This window comes from Canis lupus, chromosome 21 (genome assembly GCF_011100685.1).
Source record: "Canis lupus familiaris isolate Mischka breed German Shepherd chromosome 21, alternate assembly UU_Cfam_GSD_1.0, whole genome shotgun sequence".
Lineage (NCBI taxonomy): Eukaryota > Metazoa > Chordata > Mammalia > Carnivora > Canidae > Canis > Canis lupus.
This window is the reverse complement of record NC_049242.1, coordinates 5,416,576-5,442,095: the sequence shown is the minus strand read 5'-3', so window position 1 is coordinate 5,442,095 and position 25,520 is coordinate 5,416,576. Positions and strand designations below refer to the sequence as shown.

Below are 25,520 nucleotides of genomic sequence, written 5' to 3'. Positions count from 1 at the left end.
GGGTCTTCAGGATCATGCCTGGGCTGAAGTCAGACACTGAACCGCTGAGCCACCCAGGCGTCCCTAGATAAATGTTTTTATACATTTTTATTGTGTATCTCTTAGTAAAGAACCCCCCCCCCCCCCAAAAATCCTGAGGTTTCCTATCTAGTTCCAAAATCTTCACATTTGCCACTGTTTATATAAGCATTACATCTCAATGCCTACCTAACCTTCTCCACTATTATGATGCCAGTATCTACTTATAAAAAAAATTATTTGTTGTTCTTCTTAGGCTACTCTCTTATATGTGGGCTGATCTTTTAACAGGAAAATCCTGTTAAAAAGCATGTGCTGTTCTTCCACTGGTAACAAGTTACTAGAGTTCATCTCTGGAAGATAGTTGGTAACATTACAGACCTTTGTTTTGTCACTTTTAACAGCTTAATAGTAACTTTACATTTGCATTTTTAATCAGCAAAAGTGTACATTTTCCATGCAACAATTTGTTCTCCATTTCCCCATGTGTAAACTGAAGTGTAGCTATAAAACAGCCATTAATTTTTTTGTCAACGCGGCCTTTCCCACCACATAAAAGAGGTATACCACTTAAAACCATTTTTAAGGATACTTTAACACAAATAGGGGATTACGACCCCCAAGTACTCCTCACAGACATCTGTGTCTTTAACAATCAAAAACTATTTAGTATACAAACCTTTCTTGTTGAAATTCTGATCTGCAGTAAGTACATTTTACAATAGGATGCGCAATCCGACATTCCTGTAATAAGACAATGTATTAGCATCTATCTCAAAGTCCCAAATTTCACTTTTCTGGTAGAAAATTATCATACAATCTAGCCAAATTTCTAAGACATCAATAATACCTGTCCCCCAACGTACACAATTGAACGATTTATCATGTAAGTGGCCAATTACAGCACATTTCCTTAAGGAAGACATAGGTGTCTTTGTCTTTATTTGATGTGGGGGGTAAGCTACAAATAAATTAAAAAAGCTGTCAGGGCCGATTTCAAGGGTTGGTTAAATGTGAAACTACTTAATATTTTGCACCGTTGCTCACAGACAGCATCCCGGCTTTAATGGGATGGGAGGAGCTCCAAATCATAGAGCATTCTGTCCCCAAACCAGTCGCTTCGCTTTCCTGGACAGGGAAGGAGGATGCCATCAGCTTTGCGGCTTCAGGTTCCTAGCAAGAAAGTGCAAAAACCGTCCCCTGCCTCCCGGTGGAAGGAGAGGACAGTCCAGGCAGAAAACCGAGATGAAAACATCTCCACCCCAGGGTCTCTGCGGCATAGACAGGTGGCTGCCGCCTCATTCAGCCCCACCCGGAGACCCCTGAGTGTCGGTAGGGCCCGGCCCCCTCCTGGGCCGCCTGGAAGAGGGCAGAATTCTGTCTTCCTCTCAGGGGCCTTTCCCATCCGATGCCCACGTCCCCAGATAAAGGGTCCCGGGAGAGGAGGCCAGAAAGAGCTCCAAGCCCTCAGGGCGCCGGCGACGGGAGCCGGGCTGCAGTGCCGCGGCCACCGCGCTCCCTCGGGCTGGCCGAGGGGACCCCGCCCGCCCGCCCGCCCGCCGCCCCGCGCCCACGGACCTTGCAGAGCTGCTGGCCCTGGGAGAGCTCCTCGAAGGGATAGCGCTGGGTGCACTTGGTGCAGGCGTACAGGGCCGAGGCCGCCATCCTGCTCAGTCTCCTCCTCCACCGCCGCCCGCACCGAGGCGGGGCCCTACGGGGAACTCGGCCGCCGCCGCCGCCGCCGCCCGGGCCGCGAGCTCCTCCTCCTCCCCCTCCCCTGCCTCGCGCCCACCAGAGCCGCACCACGAGAGCCCAGGGCCCTGCGGTCTACACCGTCTCCCTCCGCCTCCACTTCCGCCCCCGGCCCTCTCAGGGACGCCGTCCCAGCCGCTCCCGCTTCGGCGCCTGGAGCGGCGGAGGGAGACCAAGAGGATAGCTCGGTGCGGGGTAGCTGCGCGGCGGTGGATCCGCTTCCTTCTCGGCCTTCCTTCCCCGGCTCTGATTGGCTGGGAGGGCTGCTGCGTCACTCGGTCGCCCCTCCCAGCCCCTAACCGCGGCGACGCTGGAAGCGCCCACAAAGGGAGGAAGCTGCTGGCCAATGGGGGCCGGGAGCTCTCAGCGCGCCAAGGCCGCTTCAAACCCGCCCCGCCCACCGGCCCAGGAGCGCCTGGAGCTAGCGGCCAGTCCCGGCTGTGCTGCGGTCGCCCCGCTCCAGCCGGGCGCGTGTTCGCCAAGGCTTGCTCCGTGCCCACGCTGCTTCCCCCTTGACTTACTTCTGTTGGGCCGAACCACTAAGGCCCCTTGCGACACTACTTGTTACTGGTCAGAAGCTAAGTACTTCACCTAGAGAGGCGTCCGGGTCGAGCTCACGCCCGCCGGCATTTAGTCCCAGGGGGCCGATGGCGTGTTTGGACTTCACACTCGCTTTTATTGTTTCAGTCATTCTATTCAACGGTCCGTGGCGCCCGTCACCTCCTCGGCCCGGCCCGCCCCTCCTGCGGAGTTCCCTCGGGGCCGCCCGGGAGCCGGCGGCGTGAGCGCCGCCGTAGACTCAGCGAAGCGCTACCTTGTGACGTCGGCGACGGAAGAGGCGGACTCTCTGCTGCTACCGGAAGCCGTCCGCTTTTTTGATTGGCTGCTCCAGACGTCCGTTAGGGCGTGTTGCCTTTTCCGCGTGCAGCCCCTGAGCGTGGGCGGCCCAGTGGGGGTGTGTGCAGGGGTTTCCAGGCCCCGCAGCAACACCCCAGCCCCTTCCATCAGGGGTTGGCTTAGGGTCGCCCCTGGCGGGCGGCTCTCGAATCTTAAGGAAGAGCTCGAAAACTCAGACCCCCTTGGGGCCGCGGAGGCCCTCTGGGCTGGCAGGAAGATGGCGGCAGCATCGGTGTCTGCGACTTCAGGGTCTCAGTTCTCGGTAAGAAGCGGCTGACGTTCGAGTAGGCTCGGTTTTGGCGCCTCCTTGCTTTTCCTCACCTTTCAGCGCGCTCTGGGCCCGGGGTCTCACCGCGTCCGGGGCACGGCCGGGGGTGCCTGACGGGGCGCCGTGCTCCCCTGACGCCCGCCGCCCCTCGGCCGGGGCTGCACCCCCCCCCCCCCCCCAGCCGAGGCAGGCCTGGTCGGTTCCGTCCCTTGCTCCCCTCACCTTCCGTTCTGGCTGCCCAGGTGGCCAAACTTTGCCAGGACTCTCTGGGAAGGCTCCTCCCGCCGGGCCTGGCGGAAACCTTGCGGCTTTGGTCACGTGGGGGGAACGGCACCTCCTGGAAACTCGCCGAGACCAGGTAGCTCACGACGCGGCTTCGTCGGCGGCTGTTGAACAGTCGTCGGTCTCCACCGCTTGCTAGTTGCGGCCTGTGCCGATTCCGTTGCCTGCAGCGCCTCCCCCCGCGTATTCCCGTGACTGTGCCTGCGGGTCACCCGGAGCGCGCGCTTCCACCTGCGCTGTTACTTGGCCGGCACCGCGTACGCGCTGGCGCTGTTGCAGAGGGGCCGCGGGGGAGCTGATCCTACGTAGTGTTCTGCCTCCCTATTATCTGTCGAACCGGATTGCCGGTGCTTCGAATTTGAGAATCCGCCGCGCCGGGAATAGGCAGAAAATGGGAGGCAGCTCAGGCGAGAGCCATTGTGTCTTCCCTTAGCTGCAGCGGAGTGCTTGGGGCTGTAAGGTCACCCAGGTGAATGGGTTGGAATCCCCGCGCCGAAGGAGCAGACACAGAAGAGAAACTGCATGTGCATTAGACTGTTACACAGCTCAGTTTGATAGATGCTGCCATGCAGGTATAACCTAAGCGTGAGTGGTCGGTGCTTGGGTTGGCTGGAAACAGTTTCCTAGTAGGGAAGATGGAGCTCGCTAGCGGAGTGGGGAAGGAATCGTCAGTCGGTGCTAGTCCAGAGAACTGGAAAGGAGGAAAAGGCACCCGCGGGCACTTCAGTTAGGTGCCAGGACAATGGGAGCTTCCGGGAAACTAAGTAATGTGGAGCGTACAGAGGTCGTGGGGCGGGAGAGTTGGGTTAGATGAATTGAATTGTGGAGGTAGGTAAAAATTGGGGGGAAAAGAGGGATACGGACGAAAACAGGAAACTATCAGGATGAGAGTTATGTCATAGACGCTTAAGGGGGAGAAGTTTAGGGAGCGTTGAGAGCAAAGTTACCTCAGTTTTCCTCAGTTGCAGCTTTTGTGACTTAAGGTTTATGATAATAAGGCCAAAAGCAACTCCGTTTCTGCGGAAGGGGAGTACCGAATTTGCAGAGCAGTCAGGGAAGATTAAGAATGAATGAAGCACTTAGAGTTCTTTCAGGAATTAGGTCAGTGAAAGGGAATGTAAAAAGAGGAACTATTAGGAGGAAGTGTCCCTAAGTAGATGGATGGGATTATATAAGAGTTGTGATTAAATTTAATTGTGAGAAGAAGGCTTTTCACTGCTTTCAAAACTTAGCACTTGGAGACTGAGTAAGAAATACTCCTAAAACTGTTAATTGAGCTGTATGTACTCTCTTGAGTCTGTGTAGCTGAGCTGCGGTACTGGGATGTGCTGTCAACCCCTTAGTTCTTAAGGTAGCCTGGGCATAAATTTCATAGTGTTTAATAGGAAAGCATATATATATGCTTTTATTTATTGGATTCTAAATATCAGGAGTACACTTTTTTTTTTTTTAAAGATTTTATTTATTCATGAGAGATATAGAGAGAAAGGTAGAGACACAGGCAGAGGGAGAAGCAGGCTCCATGCAGGCAGCCCTACGTGGGTCTCGATCCCGATCCCGGGACTCCAGGATAACACCCTGGGCCAAAGGTGGCGCTAAACCACTGAGCCACCTTGGCTTCCCCAGGAATACACTTTTCAAGTACCTTTTGGAAATCTAAAGTGTAACAACCTTCTTAATTTGACTTGCTACATCAAAATGTCTCATTTGGAAGTCACTGTTTCAAAACAAATGACTGAATGTACTTTATTATTAGTGTATAAGAAACAGCCCTGCTTAGACACCTTAACTGTCCTGTCAGAAATAAGGCTGGTGTTTCCAACAAAATGTAAAAAGCATTTTGGCTTAATGAACAGTTGATTATAAGATAAGAGAACACAAAAATACCTTTTAAAATTATAGCATAAATTCAGAGGCTACTCATATTCAGATTTTAGGGTTGTATAAACACTTCATGTGAAAAAAAGAAATAATATGTATTTAACACTCATAAACCCAGCTTGGAGCTAGCTGTAGTAAATAGATATGCTTTTTAGTAGGCAAGGTTTTTTAACAGGCAAATTCACAAATAGCATCCTTAAGAAAACAACTTCTATGTAAACCTCAAATGTGAGCAAGATGGAGGCAGGTGATACATTCAAATTGTTTTCAGTATTTCTGCTGTGGTAGCAAGAAGAGTAACGATAGCAGGTAACATGTACTGAGTAATTGCTATGTATCCTTGAGCTAGTGACCACCTCAGGAAAGCAACGATAACTGGGCGTACTGATATTAAAAAGAGGTACAGGCAGCAAAGTGTGATAATAGAAGAGTATTTTTCCTATTAGTCGTTTTTTATATTTCCAGTAACCATAGAACTCTTTCATCTCTTTGGATTTAACAAGCTAATCTCCTAACTGGTCTCTGTGGCTTTTGAGCCAGGCCCTGTAACTAATGGTGTTCCATATTTTTTCTCTTAAAAGGTTTATGAATATATCATAGATTTTTTTAATGCTAAATATATAAAAGATTTATTTTTGAGAATAATAAAATGAATGCCTTTATGCTCCTTTTTGCATCTGCCTGCTTTTCTCTCTATATATAATTACCACCATACTTTTAAGATTATAAAATATATAGTATTACCTAGCAGTCATGGTTTTAAATGCTTTTCGCATATTAACTCATTAGTATTTCCATTTTTGAGTGAGCAAAATGCGGCAGAGAGGTTAAATCAAGATTATACAAGTAGTAAATGGCAGTCAGTTTGTTATTCACTAGTTTGCCAGCCATTCAGAAGCAATTCTCTTGCGATCATCCCTGTGTTCCCCAAGTGCAAAAATTTCTTTAGAGAGCAGTTTTTCAAAGCATGATCTGGTGACTTTTGGTGGTTCCTGAGACCCTCTCAAGGGGGTCTACCATTACCTTCCTAATGTACCTTCCAGCCACTTTGTGTGAGACCAAATTTTCTTGTATGTCAACCAAAATAGCATATCCAGGTATGTCAACCAAAATAGCATATCCAGCAGAGTGATGCAGAAGCAAATATAAGAATCCAGCAGCCTTCTTTTAAGTTAAGAATTAAAAAGAGATTTGTAAAATGTTTAAAAGTCACTCTTCATTAAATTTTTTGGTTGATTATTTTTCATTCAAAAATTTACTTATGGTAACATCATGGGTGTCTTGTTTTTAAATTAGTACATATCGTAACATTTAGATATAGCCCACATGAACAAAAGCTCTTTGGGGTCGTAAGTAATTTTTAAGAGTGTTAAAGGGGTCCCCAAACACAAAATGAGAGGGGCAGCAGTGGTTTTCAAACTGCAAATTAGGCTGGGGGTTACAACTCAGCGGTGGGTTGTGGACTGTGTTAGTGACTGAGAACATAATCATTTTTTTAAAAAGCAGGAGAGAGAAAGATAGTTCAGCAAAGAAACCTGATTGAAATTGCAGGGTCTTAGAGGGTGCATCTTTGGCTTTATTTGATAATGCTGAATTGTTTTCCAAAGCAGTTGTACCAATATAGTCCCACCAACTGTTGCCTTTGATCCATATCTTCTTGAACAGGGGGTATTGTCTCACTTTTGAATTTTTGCCAAGCAGGGAGTGTGAAATGCTGTCCTCTTCTTGTTCTCACTTTTGCTTCCCTGATCAATGGAGAAGATGCACCTTTAGTTTTTTCATGAGTTTACTGGTTTTTCATGTTTTTTTCTTCTATGAAATCCTGTTGTGTCTTTTGCCTGTCGGCTGTTGGTTTATCTTTTTCTATTGATTTCTAGTCATTCCTTTTGTATTCTTTCTGGATGGTAATCCTTGCTTGTTAGCCATATTCTAACGATTCTTTGGCTTGTCTTTCATTTATTTTTCTAAGGTATCTTTTGATGTGGGAGTTCCTAATGTTGATGTGGTAAAATTTATTAGTCTTTCCTTTATATGTTTAGTACTTTTTGATTAAGAAATTCTTATAGGGATGCCTGGACGGTTCAGCGGTTGAGTGTCTGCTTTCTGCTCAGGGCGTGATCCCGGTGTCCCCACATCGGGCTCCCTGCATAGAGCCTGCTTCTCCCTCTGTCTCTGTCTCTGCTTCTCTCTCTCTCTGTGTGTGTCTTGTGAATAAAAAAAAATAAAATCTTTTAAAAAAAGAAAAATTATTGTAGCCAGGACAATTAATGACATTTTTATGTATTTTTTTCTACAAATTTTAAAGTTGGGGCTTTTTAAGTAATATGCTTAATTTGTGTACTGTGAGGTGTAGGGATCCAGTTTAGTCTTTCTGCTTAAATACACAATTGCTCCAACATTGCTTTTTAAATTTATCTTTCCCCAGTGGTTTGCTATCAGTGTCCATGGTTTGCTCTATAGCTATCAGTATATTTCTATATGCGTATGTTTGTTTTACTGGGCTCTTTGTTCCATTGTCGTATTTGTGTCTCTCTGTGTTTATAGTTATTATCTTAATGGTTCTCATTTTTATATTTCTGAGAGAGTGCTTGTCTTCCTTGTTCCTCTAAGAAAAATGTGAGCTATTCTTGATCTTTTGTTGTTCTTCAGAAGAAATTATAAAATCTGCTATTGCAGTTTCATTCAAAACTGAATTGAATTTGTAGTTCAATTTGGGAATAACCAGTGCCTTTAAGATGAGTCTTTTATCTGAACATGTCTTGTTACTCCAGTTTTTTTTAACTTTAGCATTTTTCAGTAAAATTTTATAATTTCAGGTCTGTAAATCATTTATTAAATTTATTTTTAGTTTATTTTTTAAGTACTTTCATAAATGACGTTTTCTAGGTGTTACACAGAATTATACATTCTTTCATAGTAATTTTCCTCAGCAACTTGTCCTAAGCTCTAATTCTAATAATTGGGGATTCTATTTAGATGATCATTACCTGTGAAATTTTGATACTTTGTTTTCAATCTTAACATCTATTACTTCCTTTTATTACCTTAATATGCTGGCTACAAAATGCAGCACAACATTGTCCAGAAGATGTCTTGCAGATATCTTTGCCTTGTTCCTGAATTGAGAAGGAATGTTTTAAATTTTGTGCCATTAAATATGTTAGGGTTTTTGTAAATTTTCTTACAAGAAAATAGTTCTTTAATAATGACTGATTATTGAATTTTATTGATTACTTTTATTTGTTGATAATCATGGATTTTCACATTAAAGTGAAATAAATGTACTAATGTTCACTCGGTCTTAAACATTCCTGGAATAAATTCATTTTGATCATACTGTTTTGTCTTTTTATATAGTTGAGTATGGTTTGCTAAATTGTATTTAAGTTTTTATGTACCTGATTTCTGTCAGCCATGTTGCAATTTCATTTGTAAAGAAGGCAAATGATACACTTTTTTAAAAATCATCCTTCCTACTTAATACATTGCCATACACAGAGATGTCAATAAATATTTGAATCATAAGTGTTCCTAAGTAGGAATTAAAGTTACCAGAGAAGAAAGTGGTCAGGTTAAACATTTTGCCTTTAATCCTGAAAGTTTTCTTAGAATCATATCATTTTATAGTTGGAAAATATTTATTGAATGCTTGGGGTCTTGGAAAGCATACTGATTAGTAGGAGTTAGTCTCAGGCTCCTTAGTAGTTTTGAGACCTTAAGCAAATGGCTTGTTTCTTAGCTGATTTTTTCACCTACAAAATGGGGACAATAATATTTGCTATGCTTCCTTCACAGGGTTCTATAATAACTAAGGGAGAATATGATTGTGCTTGGAAAAAAAATGTGTTGACAAATATAAAGATTCTATTTTCAGTGTTCTGAAAATCCCAAATATATTTTTCTGAACTCTAAAGTGGAGATACTTTCTTAACTGTTAGGATTGTTGTGAAGATCAACTCAGATAATGGATATGTAAATTGTGAAGATCAATTCAGATAACGGAAATGTAAATAGTAAAGTACCATGCAAGTTGGAGATTTATGGATTGTTTTTATTTTGCTTATATATATATATATATATTGCATGTATAAGGGGGGAGCCTAAACATCCTGCTTGAGAGATCCTTTGCTCTTCAGTAGTTCTCAGGTACCCACGATTGAAGGGCATGTAGCACTGAAAGCAAGAATTCACTTAATTGATCTTTTCTATCATCTCAGATGGCTGATATCTTTAGAAAAGTCCTATTGGCAGAGTTAGATCTTGGTAGGCAACTGTGAATTTAATGGGTGAACAATTTCATACTCTGATATAAAACCTAAACCTAAATGATGAGTACCTCACTGCCTAAGCTGTACAGTGTGCTTTATGCTGAACACTTGCTTACTTTCTGGGAGCAGGCATGTAACCAGCCCCCAACAAAAACCTTGACGGAGTCTAAGGAGCTTCCTTAGTAGAAAACATAAAAGTTGTCACTATTGGTTGCTGGAGGAGGTAAGCACATCCTGTAAGCACCCAGAGAGGAATTTTGAAAGCTTGTGCCTAGTATCTTACAGACTTCATGACCATGGGTCTTTTCCTTTCACTGATTTTGGTTTGTAATCTTTTGCTGTAATAATTCTTAGCCATGAGTATAAGTAGATGCTGAGACTTGTCAGTCCTAGCAAATCACCGGGCCTGGGGCTGATCCTGAGAACAGCTGACCATCATGGTGATAATAGTTGGAACCTTCCCAGAATTCAAGTTCCTAGATACTAGCCAAGAACCAGCCTTGTAGGCAGACATTTCTAAGGATAGCAGTCTCATGTCTGCTATGTTAACCCTTTCTGCACAGTCTTTTTATGGTATTTGTGCTCTTTTTTGTTGTTTGTTATAAAGGAAATTATATTTTGCAATTTATATTTTATAAATAAATGTTTGTAATTATTTTATAATTTAGGATAATTTGGGATAATTCAGTTTTTTTTTTTTTTGGGATAATTCAGTTTTAAAACAATGTGCAGGTTTCTTGTTTTGCAGAGGAATTACATAATTCATTCAACAGATTTATTAAACATCTTTATCAAGGTTTTTTGTTTTTTTTTTTTAAGATTTTGTTTATTTATTTATTTATTTTTTTTTTTTTTTTAAGATTTTGTTTATTTAACAGAAAGAGGGAGCACAAGCAGAAGGACCGGCAGGAGAGGGAAAAACAGACACTCCACTGAACAGGAGCCCAGGGGAGGGGCTCCCTCCCAGGGCCCTGGGATCCTGACCTGAGCTGAAGGCAGATCTTAACCAACTGAGCCACCCGGGCGTCCCATCGAGTGTTTTTATTGTGACTTTAGGGGGAATGACTATGTTTCTCCAACATAGGTTCTCCTGTGCAAGCTGGGTGTCCTACAGTCAATTCAGTTCTGCCCCTACCTAGCTGGAGATAGTGTAGGCCCCACAAGCTAAGGGGCTAGGTCCCACGTGACTGCCCCTACTTCAGTCTCCACTTCAAGTCCCAGGTTTTCCTGAAGGTAATAGGCTTTTGTACTTCTGCCCACTCAACTACGAATTAAGGAGTTCCCATCACCCTTCCTCCTCACCCTTTATTAATTTGCTGGATTAACTCACAAAACTCAGGAAGGTGAGCTATGCTTATAGTTACAGCTCTTTTATAAAGGATACAATTCAGAAATAGCCAGATGGAAGGGACATTTAGGGCAAAATGTAAAGGAGCTTCCATAAGCACTCAGGATGCTCTTGAAACCTCATTTTTCAAGAGATTTTATGAAGGGTTCATGATGTACTTATGATTTATTCAATCATTGGCCATTAGTAATTGAACTCAGTCTCCAGCCCCTCCCTTCTCCTGAGGTCAGGATGTGGGACTGAAATTTCTAACTGAGCGCTTGGTTGGTTTTTCTGGCTACCAGCTCTCATCCTGAAGATGAGGAGGGTGGGGGTGTCCCATTATTAGCATAACAAAGATGCCTATCACTTAAGAAATTCCCAGGGTTTTTGAATCTCTGTGTCAGAAACCAAGGACCAAGAACTACCTTTTTTTTTTTTTTTTTTTTTAATTCCACAGACCATAGGGATACTAAATATATCAAGTAGGGATAAGCATTTTTACACAAGAATAAAGGCGACAGAAAGATGCTACTTTAGGTACTAGTCAAGGAGAGCCTTGCTGCCAAGACTTGAGCAGATGACTGAGTGGCATGAGAAAAGGGAGCTAGCTTTCTAGGCACATCAACCTAGCAAAAGAAAGTGGAGTGTACTGTGCATTTTCAAAATCCAAATATTGGTCATTATCACTGGGAAACAATGAGGGGGCCGATGGAATGGAGAAAGAGGAGAGGGAATGAAATCACAGCCTGAGGTTAGATATGTGGGGCCATAAAATCGTGGTAAGGAGGCACCTTGGTTGGTTCAATCAGTTGAGCTCCCAACTATTGATTTCAGCTCGGGTCATCATCTCAGGTGTTGAGATGGAGCCCCATGTCAGGCTGTGCACTCAGCGCTGAGTCTGCTGGAGATTCTCCCTCTAGATTGTTTCTGTGGTTCTAAGTGTTAAAAATATTACTTTTCTCATCCCTGAAGTTTATAACTTATCCCCAGTTGTTTTTCTCACTTGGAAAGACCTGGCTGTTAAGAACACATACTGTTTATTTCTTGCTATATTATTATTCTTACGTGTTTACCTTTATCATCTTAACCATTTTTAAGGGTACAGTTCAGTAATGTTAGGTATAATCATACCGTTGTGAAACATCTCCAGACTTTTTCATCTCGTGGAACTCTCCATTGAACAACTCTGCTTTGCAACCTCCCCTGCCCTGGTAACCACCATTGTACTTTCTGTTTCTATGAATTTGACTACCTTATGTAACAAGAATCATAAAGTATTTGTCTTTTTTTGACTGGCTTATTTCACGAATCACAGTGCCCTCAAGATTTATCCATTATGTAGCATGTAATGGGATTTCTCTCCTTTTTAAGGCTAAATAGTATTGTGTGTATATACCACATTTTATCCTTTAATATCTGTATTAGGTACATTTGTGTGTGTATAAATAATTAAGAGTTGCCAGTTTTGTGTTTCTTGGCTTGATTTCATTTCAAAATAAATAATTTTTACAAGGCCACTTTATTTTATCTTCCTTTGCTTTTTATTTATGTATTTTCTGTGCTTTGAGCTGCTGATAGCAAATGAGGACACTGACCCACCACATTTGTGATAAAAGTAACTTTTATTGCTTAAACCTAAGTATTCAAAATGAAATGGACGACTTAGAAAATGGAAAACATTTAGAATGGCTATTCAAAAATAATCTCCTCATACTTGGATTTTTACATAGAGTTTTTGTAATTTGTCTGCTGACCCAACCTAAGCAATACTTTGATGATGAATATGTGACAAACTTTGTTGAAAGACCGTCTCTTCCCCCCACCCCAGTTTTATTGAGGAATAACTGACATACATCACTGTCCAAGTTTAAGGCATACAGTATGATGGTTTAATTTACATCTGTCGTGCATTGATTACCACAGTAGGTTTAGCTAATATTCATCTTCTCATATGAATACAAAGAAATTTTTTTTTTCTTGTGATGAGAACTTTTAGGGTATCTTGCTTCTCAGCTCTCCTGTATATCATACAGCAGCGCTTGCTGTAGTCATCATGTTGTACATGACGTTCTTAGTACTTATTTATCTTACAATGGAAGTTAATACCTTTTGACCATCTCCCTCCAGTTCCCCTTTTGCCCCATTTTCAACTCTGGTAACCACAAGTCCGATCTCTTTTTCCCTGGAGTTTTTTTGTTTTAGGCTCCATAGATAAGTGTGTTCATAAAGTGTTTGTCTTTCTCTGTCTGACTTCACTTAGCATGCCTTCATGGTCCAGCCATGCTTTTGCAAATGGTAGGGTTTTCTTGGTTATGGCTGAATAATACTCTACTGTATACGCCACAACTTCTTCATTCATCCATCAGTGGACATTGCTTCCATGTCTTGGCTCTTGTAAGTATTGCTGCTATGATACGAGCATGGAGGTGCAGATATCTCTTTAGTCTTTTCATTTCTTTTGGATATATACCCAAAAGTAGAATTGCTGGATTATATCATAGTCCTATTTTTAATTTTTTGAGGAGCCTCCGTACTGTTTTCCACAGTGGCTATACCAATTTTACAATCCCACAAACAGGGCACAAGGGTTCCCTTTTCTCTGCATCCATGCCAGCTTTTGTAAACTCCTGTCTTTTTGATGATGTATAGTCTCAACAGATGAGAGATTGACCTCATTGTGGTTTTAATTTGCATCTCCCTAATGACTAACGGATGTTGAGCATCTTTTCAAGTACCTGTTAGCCTTTCAAAAGTCTTTTTGGAGAAAAGTTTCAAAAAGGACAATTTTTTTTTAAAAGATTTTATTTATTCATGAGAGAGAGAGGGGCAGAGACACCGGCAGAGGGAGAAGCAGGCTCCATGCCAGGAGCCCGACGTGGAACTCGACCCCGGTTCCCAGGATAACACCCTGGGCCGAAGGCGGCGCCAAACTGCTGAGCCACCCGGGCCGCCCAGGACTAATTTTGAAAAACTTTCGTAAGAGCTAGCAGGCAGTGAATTTAATGGAAGTGGTTTATTTATATCTGAAGTAAATCTGCAGGTGTTTTGTGTTCATATATATGTATCAAAAGGAATACTTCCTAACCAGTTACTTTAAATGATAGTTGTTAAATGATCAGTCTTCACACAACCTACTAGAATTTAAGGTTCTCTGTGAATAATCATTTTGGAATTAAGCTAAGTGATTCATGGTGCTTTGTAAGAGCTTTTGCAGTATAATATAATTTAAGACTTGAAAACACCCTGGTTTCTAGCCACCTCTAAAACCTGATGTCAGCTTGCCAGAAATTTTGAGAACTGCTAACTCTTAGTCCTGTTGCATGTAGACACACTGTTCACTGTTGTCTTAACATCCCTTAACTTGAGGACTGCTTTGAGACTTACCCTATCTTTTCCAAGCTCTTTACCCTCTAGTTTCATAGCCATAGTGTGTGTTTGGTATTTGCTTTCTTAAATCAATTGCAAAATTGCATGGTTTTACATGGAAATCATCTTTGATTTTTAATAAGATTTAGGTACAGTGTGGTTATCTTGATTGTTTCTGTTTATTCCAGGAGGTTGTTTACCATTATTGTAAATACTCTTTGTTCCTCTGTACTTTTCTGGACACAGGTTATTCTGGTGCTGTATAGTGTAGTTCTCCAAAGGTAAGAGTCAAGAACTTATTTTGTTGTGGTTATTTGAGTAAGAAAAATAAATGTCTGAGAATTTTGATCAGCCAGCAGTTGTATCTTCCACCTTAGCTTTCATTTTCTCCATTACTCCCCACTCTAGGTCTTTCTTCCAATAAGAAGTCATCTACAACTAACAAAATGCCACAGTTATCATCCCGTCCAACCAAATCAAGTGGAACATCATTTCTAGTTGAACAGAATCTCGTTCATAACACAGTGGTGTTTGTGTGCAAATAAAATTGTATATTTGGGTATTTGATAAGCTTTAATGTTTTCTAATTGCACCCCTCCTACCTCTTCTTCCTAAGTATAAATCTTTTGAAGCAAGAACTATGCCTTTCTTTCCTGTATACCCCAGTCTTGGATATTTGATAAATATTCAGGAATTATTTCCTTGATTGGAGAGAGATTAGTTCACTCATTTTGTAGCAGCTTCAGATACTGTAAAACGGCAATATTTATTTTTCTGAATGTATTTTTTCAGTACATATTTTTAAGAAAAATAAATTTATTATGAGTATCATTTAAGTATTTCTGTGCAGCATTTCTATTGAAGTCGTGTGAACGTTATTTCCTTTTTTACAGTGTCTGCATATAACTGTCTTTAGACACATGAGAAACACTTGAAGTCGTTTGAACGTTATTTCCTTTTTTACAGTGTCTGCATATAACTGTCTTTAGACACATGAGAAACACTTTTTTTTATTTTAAAGTAATGATTGAATTCTGTTGTGTATGGCCAGTGGGCTCTTTTTTTTCTGTTGTTTCTATCAGTGGAACATGAGCAGTATAATTCTCAGGAACAAATGTCTGTGTGTGTATTTACATCTTATTTGCAGTTTAAAATTTTGAAAGGTAATTTCTATATTTTTATTTTTCAGAACATCTTAGTCGAACCCTCAAGGTCTAACGGAAGTGTCATTCGCCATTCCTCATCTCCATATGTAGTATATCCACCTGATAAGCCTTTCCTTAATAGTGATCTACGGCGCTCCCCGAATAAGCCTACATTTGCCTATCCGGAAAGTAACAGCAGAGGTAATAGAGCCTAACAAAATCGATATTTTTTGTTTGCCTACTGCTTTAAAACTCTTGTGTCTTCTGTATATTTTAAAATTAGAGGAGTGGCAGCTGGGTGGCTCAGTCGGCTAAGCTTCCAACTCTTGATTTCGGCTCAGGTCATGATCTCAGGCTTGTGATTCTCCCTGTCTCGCTCCCTGTCTCGCTCCCCCACCCCACCCCCTGCTCACACATATTCTCTATTTCTTTCTCTCTCTCTCTCTCTCTCAAAAAAAGTGTTGGGGGAGGAGGGAGGAGTGTCTATTTCTCCTTCCTACTTTTTTTTTTTTTTTTTTTTTTGAGGAGGTTAACCTCCTCAAAATACAGTGCCTTTCTTTTATTCGTTGATTGGTAAATAGTATCATTCACCAAATCACCAACGCTAAATACTTTGAGAAATCTAGGACTGCTCTGTCATCTACAGTATCAGCCAGAAACTAAAAACCAAAATTTTTTACTCTGAAATATCCCAAAGACTTACTGGTTCTGTCTCTTCATTCTCATTGCTTTGGCTCAGACTCTCAATTATTGCAAAGGTGATTGTGATACTCCTAAATAATTGCTTAGCCTGCGGTCTCCCTTCCATCCTCATTTAAACAATTTTCCTGCCATCATCTCTCCTGCTTGAAACAAATGTTAGCACTTCTCCATGGGTTACATAACAAAGTCCTAGATTTTGTATTACCTGGACTCTAATTTCATTTTAGCTTCTCTTCTGGTTCTTCCTTACCCACACATCCTCTGCTCTGGCTACTTTGAAATATATAAATATATTTGTTTCCGGAACTTGCCATCTATATTAGCTTTCTTTCTTGCTGCCTTAACAGATTACCACAGTTCAGCAACTTTAGCCACAAGCATGTTATCACAGTTTCTGTAGGTTAGAAATCTTGATGGGCTTAGCAGGGGCTTCTGTTTAGGGTCCTGTTAGGCAGAAACCAAGGTGTTGACTGTGTTCCTTACTAGAAGAGTCTGGGGAAGAATCTTCCCCTTCTTGGTTCATTCAGATTAGATGTTTGGCCACATTTAGTTACTTGTGGTTACAGAGCTGAGGTTCCATTGTCTTGCTAATTTCTAGTCAAGGGCACTTTCCTCCTAGGAGCTGTCTGTGTTCATTCCTGTGCTTTCTTTATGGCCCCCTTCAGGAATGGCGGATCAGGTGTCTCTCATGCTTCATAGCTTTCTGCTTAGGGTCCTTTCTCAGAGTCCTTTTCACCACATATAGCAGGTATTCAGAGTTTGAACGATTAGAACTTACATGTATTTGGGTGTCCATTCTGGCTGCCATGTCAGCCATGTCAGGCCTAAAGTCTTTCTCATGCTTTGCCCTCTAAGCAAAATCTTTCTATTGTAGAATTGTACTCTTTGAAGTCCACATTATAAATTATTTATTTTGAGAAGTCTTCTTCTCTACCAGCTTCCCCAACACATATCTCTTCCTGCTCTCCTCAGATGTCTCTTCTTAACTCTGTCCTTTATTCATACCCCATAGCCTTCACTTTTTTATGTCAGGGGCAAGCAGGTAGTGGTTTCCTCATCTGTCCATCCCATACTGAAAGTAGATATTACTGGATTGATACAAAAAATATTATAAAAGTGTAATGGATCATAATATCCTGAGGCATTGCTTAAACAGTTCACAGCACCATGCTCTAAAGGGATAAAAGATGCCAATTTACTGTTTACACTTTATTTTTTCTCTTGTTTATTTTTCTCTTCATCTTTTTTCCCTCTTTTCTCTCATGTTCTTTAAACCGTTATTGACACGCACGCAGAATTTCTCATTATTGCTGACATACTGGGCTAAACGTTAATTTGCTGATTTTGCTCTATGAATAAATCTCCATTTGACTTTTCTTATTCTTTCATTCTTTAGTAATTGCTTTTCTTTGAACTTTTTTTTAAAGTTTCTTTAGATAGAGGTAAAGATCAGAAATAGATAATAATTTTTTTTTTTTTTTTAATTTATGATAGTCACAGAGAGAGAGAGAGAGGCAGAGACACAGGCAGAGGGAGAAGCAGGCTCCATGCACCGGGAGCCCGATGCGGGACTCGATCCTAGGTCTCCAGGATTGCGCCCTGGGCCAAAGGCAGGCGCCAAACCGCTGCGCCACCCAGGGATCCCAGAACTAGATATAATATTATAGTGGAAGGATTGATACCTAATTCTAGGCCTTAAATTCCTGCTAGAACTATGTTGCATGACTATTTTTTGTGTGTGTGCTTATTTTTTAAACAAATTTTTACTAAGTTTTAATTGATTTTTATCCCCTGTGTGTGCTTCAGTTATTTATTTTTTGATTTTTTACCATATATTTGCAGTTATACAACTTTAATTTTTATAAATTGCCGAAGTCTTTAGGTGCTGTGTTCAGATGAGTAGGATTTTATCATTCATTTTAATGAATAAGAAAATGCCTTTAAGTTAGCATTTTCTTTATCATCACCATCTTTCAGATACCATATTCTCTAAGACCAAGTTTCTAGTTAATAAGTTGAGTATTGAATATAGATATTTGTAAAAAAAAAAAAAAAAAAAAAAACAGACTTCTGTTTGAATGAGTGAAGTCTTACTTTGAGTAGATACTCTGTATGATAAACTTTTCTTCTTTATATGTAATGATTGCTTTTTTTGCACTAATACCGTACGGGAAAAGAGACTTATTCTATCGTTCTAGTTTAATATATTTTCATTTGCTAAATTACCATTTCACTTTTCTATCTGATAATCACTTTGAAAATATAATTTGAATTAGTGCTGTGGAAAAAGATAATTAAACTATATTTCTTGTAATTCTCATTTTCATATTCATTTGAGTTTTAGAAAAGAGATGAGCAAGAAATTGGAAGTTATTACTGCCTTCAAAAAAATCTGTTTTCCTTGGGACCTCTTCTTTTCCTTCCCCCTTGGAGCCCTTTTAAAAAATGGTAATTAATGTCAATCCAAAAAAGTTTAACCCATTGTTCATATTGTTTAATACATTTCAAATACATTTCAAATGAGAGCAGTGTACAGAATGGCTTGAAAATGGCTTGAACCTTTGAAGCAAGATAACGATGAGGCAATTCTGCTAGCCCAGTGCTTTCCCCTTTCACTTCTCCTAGTCCATGTATGTGAAAAATAAAATGGTAACACATGTCCAGCACATGGAGATAAACTATGGGGCTGATGGTAACTAGTTTGGGATCTTTCCCTGTGCCCAGCCACTCATGTCCCCCTCTAATTGCTGAGAGAGTAAACATCTTGACCTATTACAAATTTGTGTCCCACATGTTGCAAAAAGCTCAGCATTATTGACCAGTGACAGAAGTCAAGTTGTAACTGTTGTATCAGGTATTGATAACAATTTCCTGCCCATCCATTCTTTTAAAACACTGGTTATCCAGTTTTTTAATCCAGAAAACCCTAATTAACCCATTACTTGTTTACATAAATATGTTAATGAAGAATAACTATTTTCCAAATTTAGAAAATAGACTACTAAAGAGTGACAGTGTTTTGTTTTATACTTTTTAAATCTCTTATTTCTGGCTTAAGAGAAGACCATTTGATTCTCATCTATTTTTGCATTCCGTTTGTGTTAATAAGTTGTTTGGATTGAAGTATGTGAAAAAAGTCTGGCCTTACACAGGTATGTAGGTGGAAAAGAACTAATACTTTAATAGCCTTTCCAACAATTTGTGGATATTTTTATTTGATATTACACCAAAACTTTGCAAATGGTAGTTTCTTAAAATTGAGTTGCATCATGGAATCTGAAAGCATCATTGATATTTTCATATTCTAGGACCTCAAGACCACCTGTAGGGTGGGAGATTAACTCAGAGGACTCACAAGTTTCAGAAGTGACTGTAATTATGGTTGTGGCTTATTACAGTAGAAACAAGAGAAACCAAGATGCAGGCTTTCAAATTTTTCCTGCTTGGAGGTCACGCAGAAAAACACCACTTCTCCAGCAATAAATTGCATGATATGTGTGGTACTTCTGCCCAGGAAAGCCCACTTAAGGCTCAGACACTATTGCTTTTATTTATCTAATGAAGGAATTCAAGAAATGTTTAGTATTACAGAGTTTTAGTAGTTCAGAAGATGTTTAGAAAAAACCTGAATTGTTGGGGTGGCTGCTCAACAGACACTTTGCACCTACACAATCAGTCCTGATACTCACCATGAAGCACATTGTTTACACAATCAAGGGAGACTTGTGCAGCAGGATTTAGTGCCATAGGCATACAAAACCTTATAATTAGTAACATGGGAAGCATTCCAAGAGCCTAGTTTACAGAGGGTAGCTAAAGTTCAGGCCTGCTGTATAAAGTTTTTTGTAAGAAGTTATTTTTAATTGAAGGATAATTGACAATACAGTGTTGACATTCGTTTCAAGTGTACAACATAGTGATTTGACAATTCTATATATTATACTCTTCTCATCACAATAAGTATAGTTTACTGTACTTACCATACATTATTGCAGTATTGGCTATGATGCCTTTGCTGTACTTTTCATTGCTGTGACTTAGGATAACTAGAGTTTGTACCTCTTAATCCCCTTCACCTATTTTGCCCCTCACCCACTATCCTCCTTTCTGGCAACCACCAGTTCTCTGTATTTATGAATCTGTTTCTGTTTTGTTTGTTAGGGGATTTTTTTGTTTTCATTCCACATACAAGTGAAATCATACGGTATTTGTCTTTCTCTGGCTTATTTCATTTAGCATAAAACCCTTTAAGTACACCCATGTTGTTATGTATGGCAAGATTTCATTCTTTTTTATGACTGAGTAATATTCTATTACGTACATATGTGTGGAAGATGTAATACTCTGTTATATGTACCATATCTTCTTTATTCATCTATGGATGGATGCTTAGATTTGCTTCCATATCTTGGTTATTATAAATAATGCTTCAATAAACATTGGAGTGCATACATAGCTTTTCAAATTTTAGTGTGTTTTCTTTGGGTACTCAGCAGTGGAATTGCTGGATCATATGGTATTTCTATTTTTATTTTTTTGAGGAACCTCCATAATGTTTCCCCAGTGGCTTCCCCAGTTTATATTCTTGTCAACAGTGCATGAGGGATCCCTTTTCACATTCTTGTCAACGCTTGTCATTTCTTGTCTTTTTGATACTAGCTGTTTTGACTAGTGTGAAGTGATATCTCATAGTGGTTTTGACTTGCATTTCCCTGATGATTGGTGATGTTGAACTACTCATCAGTGATGTTGACTGTTCATGTGTCTATTGGCCATCTGTATGTCATCTTTGGAAAAATATCATTCAGGTCTTCTGCTCATTTTAATTAGATTATTTGTGGGGTGTTTTTGGTGTTAAGTTTTCGGAGTTGTCTATTTTAGACATTAACCCCTTATCAGATACGTGATTTGCAAGTATCTTTTCCCGTTCAGTAGATTGCCTTTTTGTTTTGTTGATGGCTTCCTTTGCTGTGTAAAAGCTTTTTAGTTTGATATCCCAATAGTTTATTTTTGCTTTTGTTTCCCTGATATAAGGAGATAGATCTATAAAAATATTGCTAAGGTCAGTGTCTAAGAGATTATTGCTTATATTTTCTTTTAGAAGTTTTATAGTTTCAGGTCTACATTTTGAGTTTATTTTTGTGTATGGTATAAGAAAGTGGTCCAGTTTCATTCTTTTGCATATAGCTGTCCAGTTTTCCTAATACCAGTTATTGAAGAGTCTGTCTTTTCCCCAGTGTATGTTCTTTCCCCCTTTGTCACAGATTAATTGATCATACAAGTTTATTTCTGGGCTCTCCATCCTGTTGCATGGATCTGTGTGTTTATTTTTGTGCCAGTACTGTTACTGTTTTGATTACTATAGCTCTGTTGTATATCTCGAAATCTGGGATTATGATACCTCCAGCTTTTATTTAGCTTTCTCAAGATGGCTTTGGCTATTTAGGGTCTTTTGTGGTGCCATATAAATTTCAGGATTTTTTGTTCTGGTTCTGTGAAATAATACTAGTTGGTATTTTGATGAAAATTATATTGAATCTGTAGATTGCTTTTGGCAATTTTAACATTTTAATATTTCTTTCAATCCATGAGCATGGTATATCTTTCTATTTTTTGTGTGTTTGTTGAGACATGTTTAAATAATTTTGGTGATCTATAAGCCATTCCAGAATGTAGAGAAGGAAAGCATATACCCCATACTGGGTCTTTTTGTTAACCCAGCACATCCTTGTGATATTACTGTTGCTGATATACAGAACAAAAACGTTGTGTTCTAGCCAATTGTTCTAGTAACTGTAAATGCAGAAATGAAAGGACTAGCAAAATCATACACTATTACATATAATCTAATGAAGGAATTCAAGAAATGTTTAGTATTACAAAGTTTTAGTAGTTCAGAAGAGGTTTAGAAAAAACCTAAATTGTTGGAGTGGCTGGGTGGCACAGCTGGTTAGGTGTCCAAGTCTTGGTTTTGGCTCAGGTCATGATCTCATGGTGGTAGGATCAATCAAGCCCCTTGTCAGGCTTTGTGCTCAGAGTGGAAGTCAGCTTGAGTTTCTTTCTCCTTCTGTCTCTGCTCCTCCCCACTGCATTCTGTCTCTCCCTCTGGAATGAATAAATTTTTAGAAACAAAAACAAAAAAACCTGAATTGATATTAAAAGGCACTTATTTTCTCTTTTCTTATTACATTTGTTATCTAATTATTCCAGGTTTTACAGAGAATTGTTCCTTTAAATACTAATCTTAAATCTGGACTTTATTCTTCTTCTCATAGTCTTTTCAGTTGATTTTTCAGGTTTCTACGTTGTATGTGTTTCATGTCTTGTGCTTTTTCTAATTACACTAGTCTCCTTGCATAATAGAAAGAATAAGCCAACTATATTATAAAATGTATCAGTCTCCTGACTGGGGCCTCTAACATTCTAGGCACAAGAATGAATGAATGAAATGTGAATGAATGAATTAGATTAATAAATGGAAAAGTGTGCTTTGCTTTGAGTAAGAAGCCTCGATTTTTAAAAGATGGCAGTTGTATGGTTAAATAAAATCTTTAATAAAAGAAATTTGGAATGTTTTAAAGATTTATATAATGTAGGAGACTGGCAGTATTGATGTTTATAAGGTTTTAATAGTTAAACAACACTGGAATAATAATAATGAAATCAGAATAAAAGTCCTGAAACCGGTTTCGGGTATGTGTGTTTGAAACTATGCAGTAGCTGGGACACCTGGGTGGCTCAGCGGTTAAGCATCTGCCTTCAGCTCAAGGTATGATCCTGGAGCCCTGGGATCAAGTCCCACTTTGGGCTGCCTGCATAGAGCCTGCTTCTCCCTCTGCCTACGTTTCTGCCCCTCTCTCTGTCTCTCATGAATAAATAAATAAATAAGAAAGGAAGGAAAAAAGAAAGAAGAGAAAGAAAAGGAAGGAAGGAAGGAAAAGGAAAGGAAGAAAGAAAAAGAAACTATGTACTAGTTATGTGTTGTGTAAGTAATAATTATACCTGTGCAAATTTGGTATATGATACAGTTGCCATTTGAAGTTCTTCCTTCAATACAAAAGTATCTTTTGTTTCATTTGATTAAATGTAAAAATCTATGAAACTTCAAGTATAATAAAAGAAAATGTAAAGTTTATATATCTTAAAGTTACAGAAGAACATTCTACCTGTATAAAGAACTTGATTTGAAAGATTGTTACAACGATATGAAAAAAATCAGAATATCTTATACCAAAACTTGCAACATCTAAACTTAGAATTAAAGACCAAATAATGAAGTGATGGGGGAGTCTTTTAAGGAATTCAAAAGAAAATTGGCATATACTTATACATGTATTACATACATAAACTTTTTCATAGAAATGCAAAATGAAATAACCAGAAGTAGCTTTTGTTTCTTAATCAAAATAACAGAAATGCTGTAATTAATAGTGATTATATATTGCCAAAAATACATCTTGTGAAAGTATAAATTGATACAACCCTTTATGAAGGTACTTTGTTTCAGGAGCCTTTCAAATATGGATATTTTTGGACCCAGCAACTTAATTATTTAATTTTTATTTTTTTATTTTATTTATTTATTTATTTTTTTAAAGATTTTATTTATTTATTCATGATAGTCACAGAGAGAGAGAGAGAGAGGCAGAGACATAGGCAGAGGGAGAAGCGGGCTCCATGCAGGGAGCCCGATGTGGGATTCGATCCCGGGTCTCCAGGATCGCGCCCTGGGCCAAAGGCAGGCGCCAAACCGCTGCGCCACCCAGGGATCCCAGTTATTTAATTTTTAATTATTGGTTATGAGCAGACAATCTAAGATTATCTGATTGTATCAGGGAGTACTCACAGTTTCATAGGGCTAAAGTAAAAAAGAAAACTTAGATAAATTTTCATCTCAATTTATTTTATGCATATCAAAAAAGATTGATTAAAAGAATAACCAAAAATGATAGTCATTATCTCTTGGTAGTAGAAGTATAAGTTCTTTTTGTTGTGACTGTGTATTACTTTTATAATTAGAAACTTTGTGGGAGGGGAGGGCAATTTAAAGAATGATTAGAATTTTTCCTATATAAGGATGCCCGGGTGACCCAGTTGGTTAAGCATGTCTTTGGCTCAGTTCAGGGTCCCAGTCCTGGAATGAAGCCCCAGTCCAGCTTCCTGCTCATCAGAGAGTTTACTCTCTCTCTCTCTCTCTCTGCCTCTCCCCACTACAAGTTCTCTCTGTCAAAAAAATAAATCTTTAAAAAAATTTTTTTCCTATATAATGAAAAATTGAGATTATAAAAAATAGTCCTTTTTTGTGCTTATCTTTAACTCTACAATTGGATTCTGCATGCGATCTTATTATTGAAACAAGAGATTGATGGTTGATGTACTTTTGGACAATTATGAATTTTGTATGATTAGTTAAATATTTTTACCATTTTATGAAATCTTTAAAATGTTTTACCATTATAATTTGTTTTTTTTAAGTACCTAGAGTGTATCAGAGACTCAGAAGATGTCTCTAAATCGATTTTTTTTAAAACAATTATATGGCAGTAATTAACATTTCATTTTTCCCAAAGAATGATTCTCCCCTGAGCCCACCCATATTTTATTTTTTATTTAGATGAGTTTTTTTTTTTTAATTGAACTTTCTCCATGTAGTTACATTATTCATGTTTGGTGAGTAGTAGTTATGTAATTACATTATTCATGTTTGGATTTGGCAGCCATATTTTCTGCTCTGAAGAATCTTCAAGATAAGATTCGACGCTTAGAACTTGAAAGGATTCAGGCAGAAGAAAGTGTGAAAACCTTGTCTAGAGAAACAATTGAATATAAGAAAGTATTGGATGAACAGATACAAGAAAGAGAGAATTCAAAGAATGAGGAGTCAAAGCACAATCAAGGTTCGTTTAATTATGAAGGAGGTGAAACCTACAAATACACAAAATACAAAATGAAATACACAAAATAAGTATTGTACGATTATTCTAAAAGCAATTTGACATTAGTGTTTTCTAGTAGTCAGTGCCTTTGGGCACTCTGGAATTGGGTTTTATACTCAAGTGCGTTTTGAAGAACAAGTGCTGATGGTCCTGTATTATATTTACTGACTAAATTCAAGACAGATTGGACTAGCATCTAGAGAGAAAATGACTTAGGTCATCTGAATAGGCTTCTAGAGCTACTGGAAAGTGTTGTATTTACAGTAGAGTTAATTCCCATTAAATAGCTTGTTACAGCTGTTCTGTGCGTGAGCTAATTTCTGCTTTTCTTACATATTCTCTTTAGAACTGACATCTCAGTTGTTAGCTGCAGAAAATAAATGTAATCTTTTAGAAAAACAGTTGGAATACATGCGCAATATGATAAAGCACGCAGAAATGGAAAGAACGTCTGTGTTAGAAAAACAGGTATGGTGCCACAGATTCGTTTTCAAGAACAGTTAGTTATGAAAATTAGACTGATCTAAAGATCTTTTTTCTCAGTGAAGACTAATGGTTCTATTATAATAATCATTTTCCCTTTTATCCTAATCACTAATAGTGATTCATCTTGAGAAACAACTACTGTAAGCTTTTGAGGAAAAATGTAATTTGTTTTTTTAGCATAGCTATAAA

At 39.2% G+C, this 25,520-nt stretch overlaps 2 protein-coding genes across 32 annotated transcripts in view; one reads left to right on the top strand and one right to left on the bottom strand.

The window, feature by feature from the left end:
• The window catches only part of FAM76B (family with sequence similarity 76 member B), a 177,743-nt gene extending 174,241 nt beyond the window's left edge, over positions 1-3,502 (bottom strand). For 8 of the 27 annotated variants that reach the window (XR_005375415.1, XR_005375412.1, XR_005375414.1 and 5 more), the window contains exons 1-3: positions 1,597-3,092; positions 1,066-1,191; positions 698-762 (exon numbers count right to left, since the gene is read on the bottom strand). Coding sequence is in view for 16 of the 27 variants with exons in the window: in XM_038568246.1 (XP_038424174.1) it covers positions 698-762; positions 1,066-1,191; positions 1,597-1,683 (278 nt within the window). In the remaining 11 variants the exon portion in view is untranslated. Of the gene's footprint in view, positions 1-697; positions 763-1,055; positions 1,192-1,596; positions 3,095-3,157 lie in introns of those variants that run through there. The other 19 variants (XR_005375418.1, XM_038568251.1, XM_038568248.1 and 16 more) reach the window with 15 other exon arrangements.
• The window catches only part of CEP57 (centrosomal protein 57), a 65,100-nt gene continuing 41,999 nt past the window's right edge, over positions 2,420-25,520 (top strand). For 2 of the 5 annotated variants that reach the window (XR_005375411.1, XM_038568238.1), the window contains exons 1-4: positions 2,613-2,929; positions 15,252-15,408; positions 24,627-24,806; positions 25,192-25,313. Coding sequence is in view for 4 of the 5 variants with exons in the window: in XM_038568238.1 (XP_038424166.1) it covers positions 2,885-2,929; positions 15,252-15,408; positions 24,627-24,806; positions 25,192-25,313 (504 nt within the window). In the remaining variant the exon portion in view is untranslated. Of the gene's footprint in view, positions 2,930-3,596; positions 3,790-15,251; positions 15,409-24,626; positions 24,807-25,191; positions 25,314-25,520 lie in introns of those variants that run through there. The other 3 variants (XM_038568240.1, XM_038568239.1, XM_038568237.1) reach the window with 3 other exon arrangements.